At 39.2% G+C, this 15,972-nt stretch overlaps 1 protein-coding gene across 5 annotated transcripts in view; it reads right to left on the bottom strand.

Annotated features, from left to right (window-relative positions):
- pxk (PX domain containing serine/threonine kinase) overlaps positions 1-15,972 on the bottom strand; it is a 63,225-nt gene that overhangs the window by 24,764 nt on the left and 22,489 nt on the right. For all 5 annotated transcript variants that reach the window (XR_006314317.1, XM_043708187.1, XM_043708185.1 and 2 more), the window contains exons 8-12: positions 11,498-11,602; positions 10,459-10,560; positions 10,159-10,320; positions 7,476-7,593; positions 5,452-5,530 (exon numbers count right to left, since the gene is read on the bottom strand). Coding sequence is in view for 4 of the 5 variants with exons in the window: in XM_043708187.1 (XP_043564122.1) it covers positions 5,452-5,530; positions 7,476-7,593; positions 10,159-10,320; positions 10,459-10,560; positions 11,498-11,602 (566 nt within the window). In the remaining variant the exon portion in view is untranslated. The remainder of the gene's footprint in view (positions 1-5,451; positions 5,531-7,475; positions 7,594-10,158; positions 10,321-10,458; positions 10,561-11,497; positions 11,603-15,972) is intronic.

Raw genomic sequence — 15,972 nt, 5'->3', positions numbered from 1 at the left:
TCTTTCTTCCTTTTTGGAATGAACTGATCCTGCAACTTCTGCATTATACATAGAAATATCCGCCATTGTTCCTCCACGGTCATCCCTGCTAAGGTATTGCACCATTCAACTTTGGCCAGCTCCTCCCTCATAGCTCCATAGTTCCCTTTATGCAACTGAAAAATTGTCACTTCCGATTGTACCCTCTCCCTTTCAAATTGCAGATTGGAGCTTATTGTATTATGGACACTACTTCCCAATGGCTCCTTCACTTCGAGGTCCCTGACTAATTCTGGTTCATTGCACAATACCAGATCCAGAATTGCCTTCTCCCTGGTCGGCTCCAGCACCAGCTGTTCTAAGAATCCATCTCTGAGGCACTCCACAAAGTCTCTTTCTTGAGGTCCAATACCATCCTGATTCTCCCAGTCTACCTGCATGTCGCACTCCCCCATAACAAGTGTAGTAACATCCTTGCGACAGGCCAATTTGAGCTCCTGATTTAACTTACGTCCGACATCCAGACTACTGTTTGGGGGCCTGTAGATAACTCCCAAGAGGGTCTTTTTACCCTTAGTATTTCTCAGCTCTATCCACAGTTCTGCATTAAAGGATTGCTACTCTTCCTTATCAAGTAGGACCAAACAAACCTGCAGTATACAAATATTTGAAGAAAACAAAATTGAAATGATTTCTTTGAAAACATAAAGCACCATTATACTTATTTCTAAAACACCTTGGTCATGATTGCTCAATTTAGAGGAATGGTTCACCAGCAAGAATTTATGGATGTCTGGAGGTCCATAGGGATCTTCCAAGAGTTTGCAAAATACTGTCAAAAATCTTACAAAGAATCCAGCTGTATAGTGGATGATGTGGGTAGTAAAGGTAGCCTTGGTGTGAGCCTTGTAGCCACCACATACAACAGTGGCTTAGCGTTTCCAATCAATTGGGAAATGCACATGGAGGGGTTACAAGCAGCACAGAGATTGCTATGTTGAGCACTAAATGTCTAAATACCTGCCTTCCTAAACGTATTAAAACACTCTTCACTTCATATGGAAAACTATATATGATTAATGAAATGGGGCCGGGTTCAGTGAAGTTCACTTAAAAGAGATTCTACTGCTAAAATTAATTCAGAACCACTGACTTAATAAAAAATGTCGATTGATAGGAACCTTAAAATAATTGATCACAAAATTCTTGTCGAAAATCCAGAAGCTCTGTGATAAAAGAACATTACAATATTCTAGTTATGAAGCAAAAACAAATACCAGTTTGAAAAATGTTTGTGTTTCCGCAGACAAGATACATGCTCGAATACTTGAAAGTTTCCATTCTGCTAAACAATAGTCTGGGAAACAGTGATCAAAAACTTGAGACCACATTGACGATACCTAACACCTAAAAACACTGGTAGTGGATATGGATGTCACAGTGGGCCTCAAACTCTATGCCAGGGCTCATTCCATATCAGTATATCTATTATTTCAGTCAGTTTGCTGTGTGTAAATCTCATGGAGAGATGGCAGATATCTTACTCCACAGGGTCCATTTAGCCAATGAAGCATCAGAGTCAAAACAATTTTATCAGTCTGCTAGTTTCCCCAGAATCCAACACGAATTTCTCTCAATGAGTCACTTGAGTCTTGCATTAAATGCATAAGTATTTTTCTACAAAAATATCCAATTGTTTTGTTAATGGCAACTGAAAATCCCACAATATCATCATATTAGGCAGTAGCAACACAATGTGTGGGTTCCTGTCTGGAGTTTGTTCTGTCTGTGTTTACTTTTTTCCACCTTCTTTCTTTGTTTTTTCTTACTTCAACTTTCTTATTTTATGCAGAGTGTTTGGCAGCTTCAGCGCATCTGATGGAAGATTTCTTCCCGGCAGTAGTGGCAGAGGAAGTGGAATGTGCGCTCCTGGTGGTGACAGTGAAGAAGGGAGTGGGTTTGTGTTCCTGGCAGCAGTGGTGGAGGAGGGAGGCGAGAATGAATCCCCAGAGAGACGAGTTTGGGCCCAGTGCCCAGTGGCCTCAATAGTAGCTGCACTGCCGAGATTGGCCCAGCTCAGACTCGTGGCGGTGACTTCGTTGGTAGAGACAAGGTGGCACCAAAGAGTTGTGACTCCAGCTGGCTGACTGGCTTGTCCTGGTGTTGGCGTGGTTTTTGCATGGCGGTGGAAGAGTCCAGATCCAGGCCCATATAATCCTTTATGCACTTAAGGAGGGCTGTAATATTGAACTTTTAACTTATTTCATGGTTTTCTACTTTATATTTATGATTTTGTACCTAGGTACCTTTCGAACGAAGATGACGCCAGGAATGGCAACTTTGTGCACTTTTCACTGTACTTCTGTACTTGAGCACACATGACAATAAAATCTAATTCTAATTCTATTGAGACAAACCTGTGTTTACCTCTTACCAGAAGCAAGATGATTTCTGTTGGCAAAATATATAGCTGTTTCTTATGCCAACTACATTATTACAGCGTAGCTTCTGTTAGGACAGTGATGCAACATTATCACTGTTATCTGTAAATAACAACGTACATGCCCATACAATACAGCAACCTCCAACATTCATCTAGGACATGAAATAACCTTCTGACAATGCCCAAATAATGCATATGTCATTGCTTCATTTGTACCCACAGAAATTCATATTTGAAGCATTCCATGGTTATATTTTACCGTATGTACAGCAAAACAGGAGTGGCCTGGATCATTTTTATTCATGCTTATTTATGCAAGTGCTGAACAGAAATCGTAATTCTTTATGCAAATCTGTAAACAACAAAGACGTGATTTTCCTTCTCATATCCATGACAACCTGAAGAATCTGGAAGCTATATTCATCATGAGGATGTTTTCCCACTGTTAGAAAACTAGCTAATTCTAGGAGAGGGATCATACCCTCTCAGTAAAATACGATTTTTCTCTGACCTCTCACTCGTAGCAGTGCCTAGTCAGCCGCTTTTTCACTACTTTCGGTGCTCTGTGTCCACTCTGATATTATTAGCCACAAACACACACTGCTTTGTGTGCATTTTCAATTAATGTCAGAACTCAATAGGTCCTTGAAACGATGATAAAGGACAGATTACACAGTGCTGAAGTGCACTGACTATGAAACACTGCTAAAATAGGAAGATCACAAGTTCAACACACAGCACAGTAACCAATTTCAATGCACAGAGCATTCCAATAGTGACTCCTTCATAATGTTTAAAATCACTTCTGCCACAGAAATATTATTAAAAACCAAAAAAAAAGATAGCACAGGTTATTATTAAGTAGAGAAAATGCCCCAGTTGTTTTTATCTCCCATTACAATTATTTGAATCATCATAGAATCATAGAACCATAGTGTGGAATCAGGCCATTCAACCCATCAAGTCTGCACCAAACAGCATTCCACCCAGACCCACCCCACTACCTTATCCCTATAACCCTGCATTTACCATGGCTAACCCACCTACCTGCACATCCCTGACACTATGGGGCAATTTAGCATGGCCAATCCATCTAACCTGCAGGAGAAAACTGAAGCACCTGGAGGAAAGCCACTCAAGGCATGGGGTGAATATGCATGCTCCACACAGTCAGTCACCCGAGGGTGGAATCGAATCTGGGTCCCTGGCATTGTAAGGCAGCAGTGCGATACACTGAGCCACCATGCCACCCTAAAGACTATTAGGTGAACAAGATTTTTAATTGAATTTTAATTTCATCGTCTAGTGGGATTCGAAACAGAGCACTGCCTGGGGTTCTGGATTGCTAATTCAGTGACATTACCATAATGCCACCACCTCCCCTTGAAGGAAACCAAATATCAATTCAAATGAATTGCATCCTACTGTTCAGTATAACTAGTTTTCTGGAAATTACAAGTGTTGCTCTGAAGCTTCCTGAGATTTACAAAACATATGCATTATTCATAGAAGCAATGCACACACAAGCAAGACAACAGCACAACAACATAAAAATTCTTGCGTAGACCAAAGACAAATCAACCGCCAAGTTACCAGTTGTGCTAAGAAATTTAAAAGGGAGATAAACTTAAACAATTTGTGCATTCCAAAAACAAAAGAGGGAACATTGGTGGAAACAACTAGCAGTCAATCCAAGCGATATATCGACCAAGGACAACATTAAAAAAATGCTTAAACACACAGGATAGATCCATGCTTTAATATCCTCATTCTGTGGAGGTCTTCATTTTGTTCATGTCCTACATTGCAATCCTTTGAATTCTGTCAGATAACAACATTGACACATGGCTCAACATAGAGTCATAGAGGTACAGCATGGAAACCGACACTTCAGTCCAACTTGCCCATGCCGACCAGATATCCCAATCCAATCTAGCCCCACCTGCCAGCACCCACTCCGTATCCCTCCAAACCCTTCCTATGCAATTGTACCAGCCTCCACCACATCCTCTGGCAGCTCATTCCATACACGTCCCACCCTCTGCGTGCAAAGGTTGCCCTTTAGGTCTCTTTTATATCTTTCCCCTCTCACCCTAAACCTATGCCCTCTAGTTCTGGACTCCACGACCCCAGGGAAAAGACTTTGTCTATTTATCCTATCCATGCCCCTCATAATTTTGTAAACCTCTATAAGGTCAGCCCTCAGCCTCCGACGCTCCAGAGAAAACAGCCTCAGCCTGTTCAGCCTCTCCCTGTAGCTCAGATCCTCCAACCCTGACAACATCCTTGCAAATCTTTTCTGAACTCTTTCAAGTTTCACAACATCTTTCCGATAGGAAGGAGGCCAGAATTGCACGCAATATTCCAACAGTAGCCTAACCAATGTCCCGTACAGCCGCAACATGAACTCCCAACTCCTGTACTCAATACTCTGACCAATAAAGGAAAGCATACCAAACGCCTTCTTCACTATCCTATCTACCTGCGACTCCACTTTCAAGGAGCTATGAACCTCCACTCCAAGGTCTCTTTGTTCAGCAACACTCCCTAGCACCTTACCATTAAGTGTATAAGTCCTGCTAAGATTTGCTTTCCCAAAATGCAGCACCTCGCATTTAACGGAATTAAACCCCAACTGCCACTTCTCAGCCCATTGACCCGTCTGTCTAAGGGAAGCCACAAACAGATGCCCAGAGACTCATTGATCAGGCAGTTGGCTGAAGGCAGTGGTGACCAGAAATTCCTTTGCAATAATGGATTCGATGGTACACCTCAAAGTCACTTTCAGAGTGTGAATTTTGCTTCAAGAGTAGTACCACACATTTTATGCGGAGATTCGCAAACTGGTTTACATGTGGCTGGTACAAATTCAGGCAATTCGACACACAAATCTACAAAATAAGGTAACAAAATTAATCGTTGTCCAAATAACTTTCATTTTATCATGTACTGAAAGATAAAAATGGTTGCTGTATTGCTATGAAAATTTCCTCAAGCAGGAAACCTAATCTAAGTGCTTTGTCACTTACGGTGTCTCCAACAGCTGGGCAATTGTTGGCATGTTTGTTTTCCAGGCTTCTGCAGAAAGGATAGACTGCAACACAGACACTGTAAAGAAAAGAAAACTCAGGTTCCATTTTTATGCATCGTCCTACTTCTTGCACACATTTTGTTTCATCAAATGAACCAAAAAAACAGAAGATTAGCAAATATGCACTGGAAAAAATGTATAACATGTAATGAATACCTCACCTACAGTAGCAAGTAGGAAATAGTCAACAAAAATGGACAATGCAGTAGCTTGGAGCTAATAATACAGAATCAGAGACAATGCACAGAAATAAACCATTTAGCTCTGACAGTTACGCTGGCATTCTCTTCAAATGCTGTTTTCTTAATTCAGCTCCAAAAACCTTTGAGAGGCAAATATGATAAACATGAATATCCTCTTCAAAAGGGTATAAGCAGGTAAATTAGCAAGAGAAATCTAATCTGGAGTTCACAAAAACCATGTTCCATCAACTGACACAAGGTGGTTCCAACAGCAGACTCTAACTTATAATGCCCCTGCACAAATTGACCCAATACTAAACTAACAATCTCATTAGATTATAAACACTGACATTAAATCCCACTTGAACAATTGTTCAGTGAATAAATTTATTGTATCATCCTTGGACTTAAAAATCAAAAAACATGAGCAGAGTTATATTAACTACCTCAACTGGAGTAGTAGCAAGGCTGATATAATCAGTTTTACCAGGCTCAGTGCTTTCCTGTGACCATCATCTAAGGATTTTCCAGCCATGAATGTGTGAATAAAAGATAAAAACAGGATCTTAATAGAAAATAACAGCGCAGTACAGGCCCTTTGGCCCTCAATGTTGCACCGACCTGTGAAACCAAATCAGAAGCCCATCTAACCTACATTATTCTATTCTCATCCATATGCCTATCCAATCACCATTTAAATGTCCGTAAAGTTGGCGAGTCTATTACTGTCGCAGGCAGGTTGTTCCACACACCTACTACTCTAAGTAAAGAAACTACCTCTGACATCTGTCCTATGTCTATCACTCCTCAATTTAAAGCTATGTCCCCTCGTGCTAGCCATCACCAACCGAGGAAAAAGGCTCTCACTGTCCACTCTATCTAACCCTCTGATAACAGTTACATAGCTTACTGACATTCACTGTACAGGGATACATACATGAATTATATCCCTGAATAAGTCACATCCTTTAGGAAAGGAACTGTATGTACAAAAAAAGGGGAGAAGGAAAATTTGATTTAATTATCTTTGAAAACCCCAAACTTCACGGTCATAATGATTTCTCTGAAATTGTTAGAGCATTTAAAGTCTGCTGTTAAAATCTGTAGCTAACTCCAACTACAAATTCAGAAGTTAAGACACTTGGAGTTCAGAACGGCTGCCTACTCCAAAGTAAATCCAAAATATGTGCTAGTTAAGGCAACTTGCCAAAAAAAACTGCTTTAAAAATTTTAAATATTGCAAAATCAATATACTATGCCTGAACACAAATATGAACTATTCCAAAGCTGTATCTTTTTCAGTTGTGTTCACAGATTACACCAAGTGAGCAATATTTAGAGGAAAGGTCCAAGGTGCCGTACCCATTCAAAAACAAAACACAAGATTCCACATATGCAAAAATCTGGCATTCTACACAACAACAAAGTTTACTCAACAGTGTAATACCTAGCAACACATATTCAAGTCAGAATGATGTATGATCCAGAGAGGAGATTCTCTCAGGTGTCTGCTACCCTTCTTATAAATGATGGAGGTTATAGGACTGAGATACATTACAAAAGTAGCCCTAGCAAATTACTGCAGTGCATCGTATAGATAGAAACACATCAGCTAGTGATTGGGGAGTGGAAATAACAATTGGAATGTTTGAAAGTTATAAAAATTCACTGCATAATAGAACTCAAAGAATCAGAATTGTACCTTAGTATCAACTTGCCTTACATCAACTAATACATACCAGCAACAATCAATAAAGACAAGACTTTTAAAAATTCTAACCTATATCTGTTGAGGGAACAGATGGAAAGCTGTCCACTGGCACAGAATCTGGCGGCCTTCCATATGTAATTTCATACAGCAAATGGCCAAAGGAATAAACATCAATGGCTTCTGTTGTCTGACAGTACACAAATATACAGAACAAATATTAGAAGTGCTAAAAGAGATCAAATATTTTGATGTTAAAATTCAGTCTTTTTTTAATTAAACTTTCAAAGCGATCTTAACCAAAGACACACAAATGAATGAATTAGGAGCAGGAGTAAGCTGCTGCGCTACCATTCAATAAGCCGTTAGAATCCTCGCTGACATTTTGTTGTTTTTATTCTTTTATCAATTTTGCTTTGGAACTGTGAACTGGGATTGTGACCTGAAGATGATTTGTGGACTTTAGGAAAACTTACAGTAAAAGGAGCAAACAAGTTTTTGTTTGTTGAGAGGCCAGGCCTGATGATTAATTGGATGCTGATGCTGGATTAAAAGTGTTCCTACAGATACAGCAAGCCTAGGAAGAGCATTGTGTTTAAATTGAAAGCAAAAGTTGGCTAGTAATTGGATTTGATTCCAGCAAGTCTGAACGAGACCCTACATTCAAACAGATGGCAGATGTTGAATGGTAATTGGGGTTTCAGGAAAAGAAGGTGAATCTGTTAGGGTGATACCAGAGTTGGAGTTGTTCTTTTCAACGGTTTTATCTGGGAGAAGGGTTTGGCTGATGACACAGTATGAAGATTTGAAACCTCCACATCTAACCTCCCTCACCAGCCTCTGGAAGCACAAACAGTAGAAAGCTGAGTTAGAAGTGTCTGTGACTGAGTAAACTGAGGTGACCCTGATCAGCATCTCCAGAAAAGCAAAAAGGAGTCCACATCTATGACTGCAAAACAACATAACATGAAAACCATTTAGGTAAGCTGGCCAGTTACGTTATTTTCTTTAATTTAGCCCATACCTGTGTGTGTTTGCCCCTCTTTTGTGTAACTGGGGGTTGAAAACAAATGTTTTACATTTAAAATATGGACATTAGATTACTGTGCTTGAAATAAATATTGGGTGTCTTCAATGGTTTTAATTTTACTGTACTACAAGTGCAGAGTAGAAGGGCTGATTTGTTTCGGCAGTGTGTCCCCATGTTGTAACAAGGCTCACAGTTGATCTGATGTTCTTCACACGCCTGCTTACTCCCACTAGCCTTCCACCCCTTGTTTTTTAAGAATCTATCCACTTCTGGCTTAATTAAATTCAAAGACTCTGTTTCCCCCACCTTTTGGAGGAAGAGTGTTCCAAAGACTCGACCCTCACAGAAATAAAATTTTCAACTGTCTTAAATGAGGAACCACTGACTTTAAACAGTGACCTTTTGCTCTACATTCTTCCACAAGAGAAAACATCCTCTCCACATCCATCCTGTCAAAATTTCTCAGGATCTTATGCTTCAATAAAGTTTCTTCTTATTCTAAACCCAAACAGATACAAGCCGAGCCTGTCCAACATTTTCTTATAAGACAGCCCATCCATTCAACATTTTACTCTCAAAACTTTTCTGAACTGCTTCTAATACGCGCGCAGCCTTCCTTAAATAAGGAGACCAATATTATACATAGTACTCCAGACATCGGACAATGCCTTATCTAACCAAACAAAAACTTTTCCACTTTGGTATTCAATTCCAGTGGTAAACTAAAGCATTCTATTAGCTTTCTTAATTACTTCCTGTATCTGCATACTAATCTTTTGCGATTTATGTACTAGGATCCCTAGATTCCTCTGCAATCTCTCACCATTTAGATCATATGCTTTTTCTCTTCTGCCTACCAAAATGAATAATTTCACACTTTCTCACATTATACTCCTTTTGCCATATCTTTGCCCAGTCACCAAATCTACATAACTTTGTGATGTAATAAGAAAGAGATATCACACTTGACTCAGCCCTATTTCCACTTTGTCCTTAACTTGTAGGAAAGCTACTCCATCCCTCTTCCCTTCTCAAGACCCTACCCACCAATGCTCTTCTTCAAACTAAACAGTAAAACAACTATAATAATTTGCAACTGATATTCAATGTGACGCATCATGGAGTGCAAAATTCCGCCTTGATAAAAACGCAGAAAGGGTGGTAACGAATCAACCAGCTATTACACCACACCAGGTTTTCATGGTGGATAACAGTTGAATTTTACCCAATATTATCTGGAGGGAACAGAATCTATCCTAATCAGCCTCAGTTAACTAGCCTTAGTTAGTGAGAGTTGGTTTGCAAATTGGTTTGTAAAACAAAACAAAAGGATCCAGTCTTTTTCGTACAAGGAACAAATCAGTATTTTTAGATTTAACCTATTATGAACAATTTTAAATTTAGTCCAATTTCTATTTCGCAAAATAGTAACTGTTTCATAGACAACAGTGTTTAAAAAAAACCTTTAATTCCAGTCTTAACTGGATTCAATTTCATCTGCCATGACTGAATCAAATGATGCTAGATAAAGGATTTTATCTTCAGATATTTTATCTTACTAAGCTAATTGCTTCGTATAAGTTGTCTCCTTTAGATAATGTAAGCAGTACTATGCATACCATCATATCATTTCAACTGCAAGGGAAGTAATTAGGATATAAACCAACAGTATGACATGAAAGCAAGTGAAAGATAACAGCCTTAAATGAAAGAAACATTATTTACATTGATTTTTCTGGATTGTGTATAGTAAGCTCTATAGAAGCTGGGCAATCCTAGTAATGAGTTTTCTAAATCCAGTAATTTACACGTATCTCCATCAAGCATCACATTCGAAGGATGAAGATGTCCATATGGAATTCTTTTTTCGTGAAGAAACTTCAACACCTGAAATTTAAATCAAATTAATCACTTAAATCAAACAAGAAAAGTCACAAAAGTCAAGAAGAATTCTCTTTAAATGAATATTAAATAGAGTTACTAAACAACAATTTGATAGAGAGGGTAACAGCAAAGTCAATTTACCTCAAGTATTTGTCTCCCAAAGGTTTTTATTTGTTGAAGATCAAGCCCCTGGATTTTCTTAGGGTTGCAGTATTTCTTCATAAAAGGATCTTTTGGCTTAGCCTTTATGCAAAATAAACAACTACTTTTAGCAAAATTGGTTTCTTGGTGTTGGTGCTTAAATATCATATTTTGGAATATTCTGTAAGTGAACCAAATAACTGATGTATTACTGATTTGCGACTGGCACTATTCGTAACAAGACAGCAACTGACCGACTGATCTGCCATGAACAGTCAAACAGTTGATATTCTTTGTAACCCTAGCAGGATGTAAGATACAAAACTATATTTCATATTCACACATATTTAAAATCCTATAGATATTTGCACCTCAGTAAATAAATAAAAATACATTTATTCAGCCGTTTACAAGATTGTATAATGTACTTGCTTCAGAACATTCAATTATATTATTTGAACAATATGGAAATAACCATCTGCTATAAATCAACCATTAACATTTAGAAAACTGCAGGACTTTTACTAATTTGACTGAATCTCCACTTCACACTTTTGCCAGCAGACATAGAACTGCTCAAAATAGAATCCAAATCAACTACGATATGGAAATGTTAATCAAAAAGCTCAACAATATGCCCTCAACTTTGAACAGCTACTTACTTACATAATTCTTTTTACACTAAATTTTCAGCAACCATTTCTTATTTTCAAAGATGTCCTGAACAACCTACCAGTACAACCTGAAGATGGCTCTCCAGAGAGTAAGTGGACTGTATTTTCAATTCCATAAAAGTTCTGGAATGAAAGTTCCAGGTCCACAGCAGGTCAGTTACTGATTAGCCTTGCTCGAAGTGCAATTTAAAATTTAACTTGATTAGAATTTTCTAGAGAAACAAAACTGTGCCAGTATGCTGTAAAGTTGATACCCTTATTCTTTGTTGGTATGTGAAAGTCAAAATTCAAATCATGTTTAGAAATACTGCCAGGAAAGATCATTGAAACTATAAAACAGTAATATGCTGTTTAATGCGGCATACCTTGCAGATATAATCTCTTAGCGTTCCTTTCTCATTATACATTCGGATTACAAGTGCTGATGAGTCACTCGCTGTGGCAAAGGTTACAGGGTAGATATATGGATGCTAGAGGTTAAAATAAAACATATCTTTTTCAGAACAGAAGCCAGCTCATGCTGAAAGTTTACTAACAGATTTGAATTCATAAAAACGTATAATGACCAGTGGCTTAAGGGTCACAAAGTGCTGAACCACATAGACCAGATATCCAACCCAAACTTTGATGAAGGGCTCATGCCCGAAACGTCAATTCGCCTGCTCCTCAGATGCTGCCTGACCTGCTGCGCTTTTCCAGCACCACACTCTCAATTCTAATCTGCAGTCGTCACTTTCACCTGATAGTACAGGGACCCTAACAGTAAGGGGCCCGAAGAAAATGTCTGTGATTAAAACTGTTTAGCTTTGACTAGTGTTTTAACCTGTGTTTAATTTGATACTGTATTTAATTACTGTCCTCTGTATAATTGCGTCAAAAAGGCATTTGCCTTTTTTTATTTCTTGTATTATACTTACCTTTTGTACTTAAATAAACACAGATTCTTTTGCTATGAAACACCTGTCTACTGCCTTCCTCATTTCACGTTCCCTAAATAAGTCCATTGTCAGAACCATGGATCTGGGGGTGATTCGAACCACCTAAAAAAAATCAGCAAATTACTGATTGCAAACCAGAAACCCTACAGAAGACAGGAGACACCAGTGTTCTGTTTGAGACGGGGGTGCGAGTCCAGAGTTTCAACCTCTGATTCAGCAACGTGGGAAGCACATATGCATGGATGTCAAATGAGAAAGGACATTCACTTTGATGTCACAAGTTTGAACATTTCACCACTGAACAGAGTAAACAAATTGCTGTGTAATTGAAGACATGCATATTTGTTTTATTCTAACTTTTTTTTAATTTAGTATGTTAGGAACATGACTAGATCAGCAGCTTTATGTTGTGAGCACAGATATGATGAGCAAATAATGTCACATTCTGATGAGAGATCAGTAACCTTTGTGTTTTTTTAAAAACTAAACAAACAAAACTGCAAGATTCCACCATTTTGAACAAACAACAATCCTAGCTGGGATACAGACAGACTCTAATCTCACATCTTTATGCATTATCGGAGCTGAGATGTCACTTTTTAAAAATATACTGATAAAACCTTAGGTTATCTCCAGACTGCTACTTGAAAGAAGTTCTGGGATTTACATATTAATCAATCGAAACCTGCATCCCCATTCTAAGTGATTAAAGACTTAGCAGCAATGTAGCTTTGTTCAATATATCGCATCAGTTATATAAGATTTTGATCTTTTACTATAAATTCTGTGTCCTATGATCCTGCCCTACTAGCTCACTAGCGCCACAACCACCTGACAAAGGAGCAGTATTCCAAAAGTTTAAAATCACACATCAGGTTTATAGTCCACCAGGTTTATTTGGAAGTTCGAGCTTTCGAAGCTTTTCTTCCTCAGGTGGTTGTGGAGCAGAATCATAAGACACAGACTTTATAGCAATAGGATTGCAGCATCATGGAATGTAATATTAAACAAATTTAGCTGGAGTCTTTCATCCTTTAGAATGATCATTTTGGTTTTGGCTCCTTCATATGTAAATCCCATAACTTTTTTTTTTAAAAGCTACATTCTCAAGATAGCTTGTAACAACAGGAGCCATCTCAACTCAGATAATACACTGAAGGTGTGAAGTTAAAGTCTGTGTCCCAATGTTAGGTCAGACTGATTCTATTTCTAAAGTGGGACTTACAGAATCTTACATTGGTTTATGCAGTTTTTGAGCAAAATAAAATGTAGTTCTGCAGGAAATTTCACCCCATAAACTTATGTGCATGTAGGGGAGACCGAGTGAGTGTGTGCATGTGGGGTGTGAGTGACTGTGAGAGAGTGTGTCTATGAGAGAGTGTAATGGGGTATAAGTCTGTGAAAGGGTGTCTGGGTGGGTGTTAGTGTAGGGGGTGTATGTGTGAGCATATGAGATAGGGCTTGTGTACGAGAGATGGCCTGAGTGAGTGTGTGGATCTGCGTGAATGCATGCATATGTGTGTGAGAAAGGGTGCATAGTACAGTGGAGTCACCTGTAGTGTGAATGAACTCAAGGTCCTAGTTGAGGCCAAAAGTTTGTACTTTCGATTAAACCCACTGGATGAAAACCTGGTGTTGTTGTTGTTGTTGTTGTTGTTGTTGTTGTTAAGTGATTTTTAACTTTGTCAACCCCTTTCAACACCAGCACTCCACATCATAGTTCTGGGTTCAGAATAGCAAAACAATCTACAATATTTTATCTTATCTACAATTCATCTTAGTTCTAACACCCAGTAGTAACATCTGGTAAACATGAGTAATATACTGTGATTAAACACCCTATAGCATGCATCAAATCGCAAATACAATCAAAGACAGATCCCACGGATTTCTCAGCGACTCGTTCCAGGCATTAATGATATGGTAGGTCATAACCTCTTCCTAAACTTCACTGTTATAGGTTGGCCTTGAAACTCCCTTGCAAGAGCTGTTGTGTCATGGACTATCTCAGCAACTGTTCCTGTTGTTGTCAATCATCCCACTGTCCTGAGTTTATGTTCCTATTGACTATGAAAATGCCCCCCCCCCAAAACCACTGCAGGGTAGAATTGAATGTTGTTACTCCTGAAACTCAGTGCTTTGTAAACATTATTCTCACAGATCTGGAAACGGATTTCATCAGAAGTACTGCCATAGTTATACTATGACAAAGTAAATGCAAATGTCCAGTATACATCAAAAATTTGCAGCATTTGTTTCACATTGAGTTCATTCTGATTAGAACATAGAGCAGCACAGTACAGGCCCTCTGGCCCTCGATGTTGTGCTGAGCTTTTATCCTACTCTAAGGTCAAACTAACCTACATAACCCTTCATTTTACTATCTCCAATGTGCCTATCCAAGAGTCACTGAAATGTCCCTAATGTATCTGACTCTACCACCACCGCTGGTAGTGCATTCCACGCACCCACCACTCTGTGAGAGAACCTACCTCTGACATCTCCTCTAAACCTTTCTCCAAATCACCTTAAAATTATGCCCCTTTGTGACAGCTATTTCTGCCCTGGGAAAAAAGTCTCTGGCTATTCACTCTATCTATGTCTCTCATCATCATCTTGTACACCTTTATCAAGTGACCTCTCATCTTTCTTTGCTCCAATGAGCAAAGCCCTAGTTCCCTCAACCCTTCAAGACATGCCCCCCAGTCCTGCAATCATCTTAGTAAATATCCTCTGCACCCTCTCTAAAGCTTCCACATCCATTCTATAATGTGGCAACCAGAACTGAACAATATTCCAAGTGTGGTCTAACCAAGGCTTTATAGAGCTACAGCATAACCTCGCAGCTCTTAGACTCAATTCCCCTGCTAACGAAGGCCAACACACTATACGCCTTCTTAAACCCTATCAACTTAGGTGGCAACTCTGAGGGATCTATGAACATGGACCCCAAGATCCCTCTGTTGCTCCACACTGCCAGGATTCCTGTCTTTAACCCTGTATTCTGCATTCAAATTTTACCTTCCAAAGTGAATAATTTCACACTTTTCTAGGTTGAACTCCACTGACACTCCTTGGCACAGCTCTGTATCCGGTCAATGACCCATTGCAACCTACAATAGCCCTCCACACTACCTACAACTCCACCAACCTTTGTGTTATCGACAGACTTGCTAACCCAACCTTCCACTTCCTTTGAAAAAAAAAATCACAAAGAGAGCATAGGTCCCAGAACAGATCCCTGCAGAACATCACTGGTCACCAAGGTCCAGGCTAAATGCTTTCCATCTACTACTACCCTTTGACTTCTATGGACCAGTCAATTCTATATCCAGACAGCCAAATTTCCCTGTATCCCATGCCTCCTCACTTTCTGAATGAGCCTAACATGGGGAACCTTATCAAACACCTTGCTAAAATCCATTTACACTCCATCCACTGCTCGACTTTCAATGTGTTTTGTCACACACTCAAAGAATTCAATAAGGTTTGTGAGGCATGACCTGCCCCTCACAAAGCCATACTGACTATCTCTCATCAAGCTATTCTTTTCCAAAATAATCATAAATCCTGTCTCTCAGAATCCTCTCCAATAATTTGCCCACCACTAAGACTGACTGGCCTGTAATTCTCAGAGTTATCCCTATTCCCTTTCTTGAACAAGAGAATAACATTTGCCACCCTCTAATCATCCGGTACTACTCCAGTGGACAGTGAGGTTGCAAAGATCAATACCAAAGGTGCAGCAATCTCTTTCCTCTCTTCCTGTAGTAACCTTTGGTATAACCCATCTGCCCAGTGGACTTATCTATCCTCATGTTTTTCAAAATTTTCAGCACATCCTCCTTCTAAACATCAATCTGTTCAATCGTATCAGCCTGTTTCATGCTGTCCTCACAAAC

The sequence above is a fragment of the Chiloscyllium plagiosum genome, chromosome 18, assembly GCF_004010195.1.
Source record: "Chiloscyllium plagiosum isolate BGI_BamShark_2017 chromosome 18, ASM401019v2, whole genome shotgun sequence".
NCBI classification, from domain to species: domain Eukaryota; kingdom Metazoa; phylum Chordata; class Chondrichthyes; order Orectolobiformes; family Hemiscylliidae; genus Chiloscyllium; species Chiloscyllium plagiosum.
This window is presented reverse-complemented; position numbering and strand designations above follow the sequence as displayed.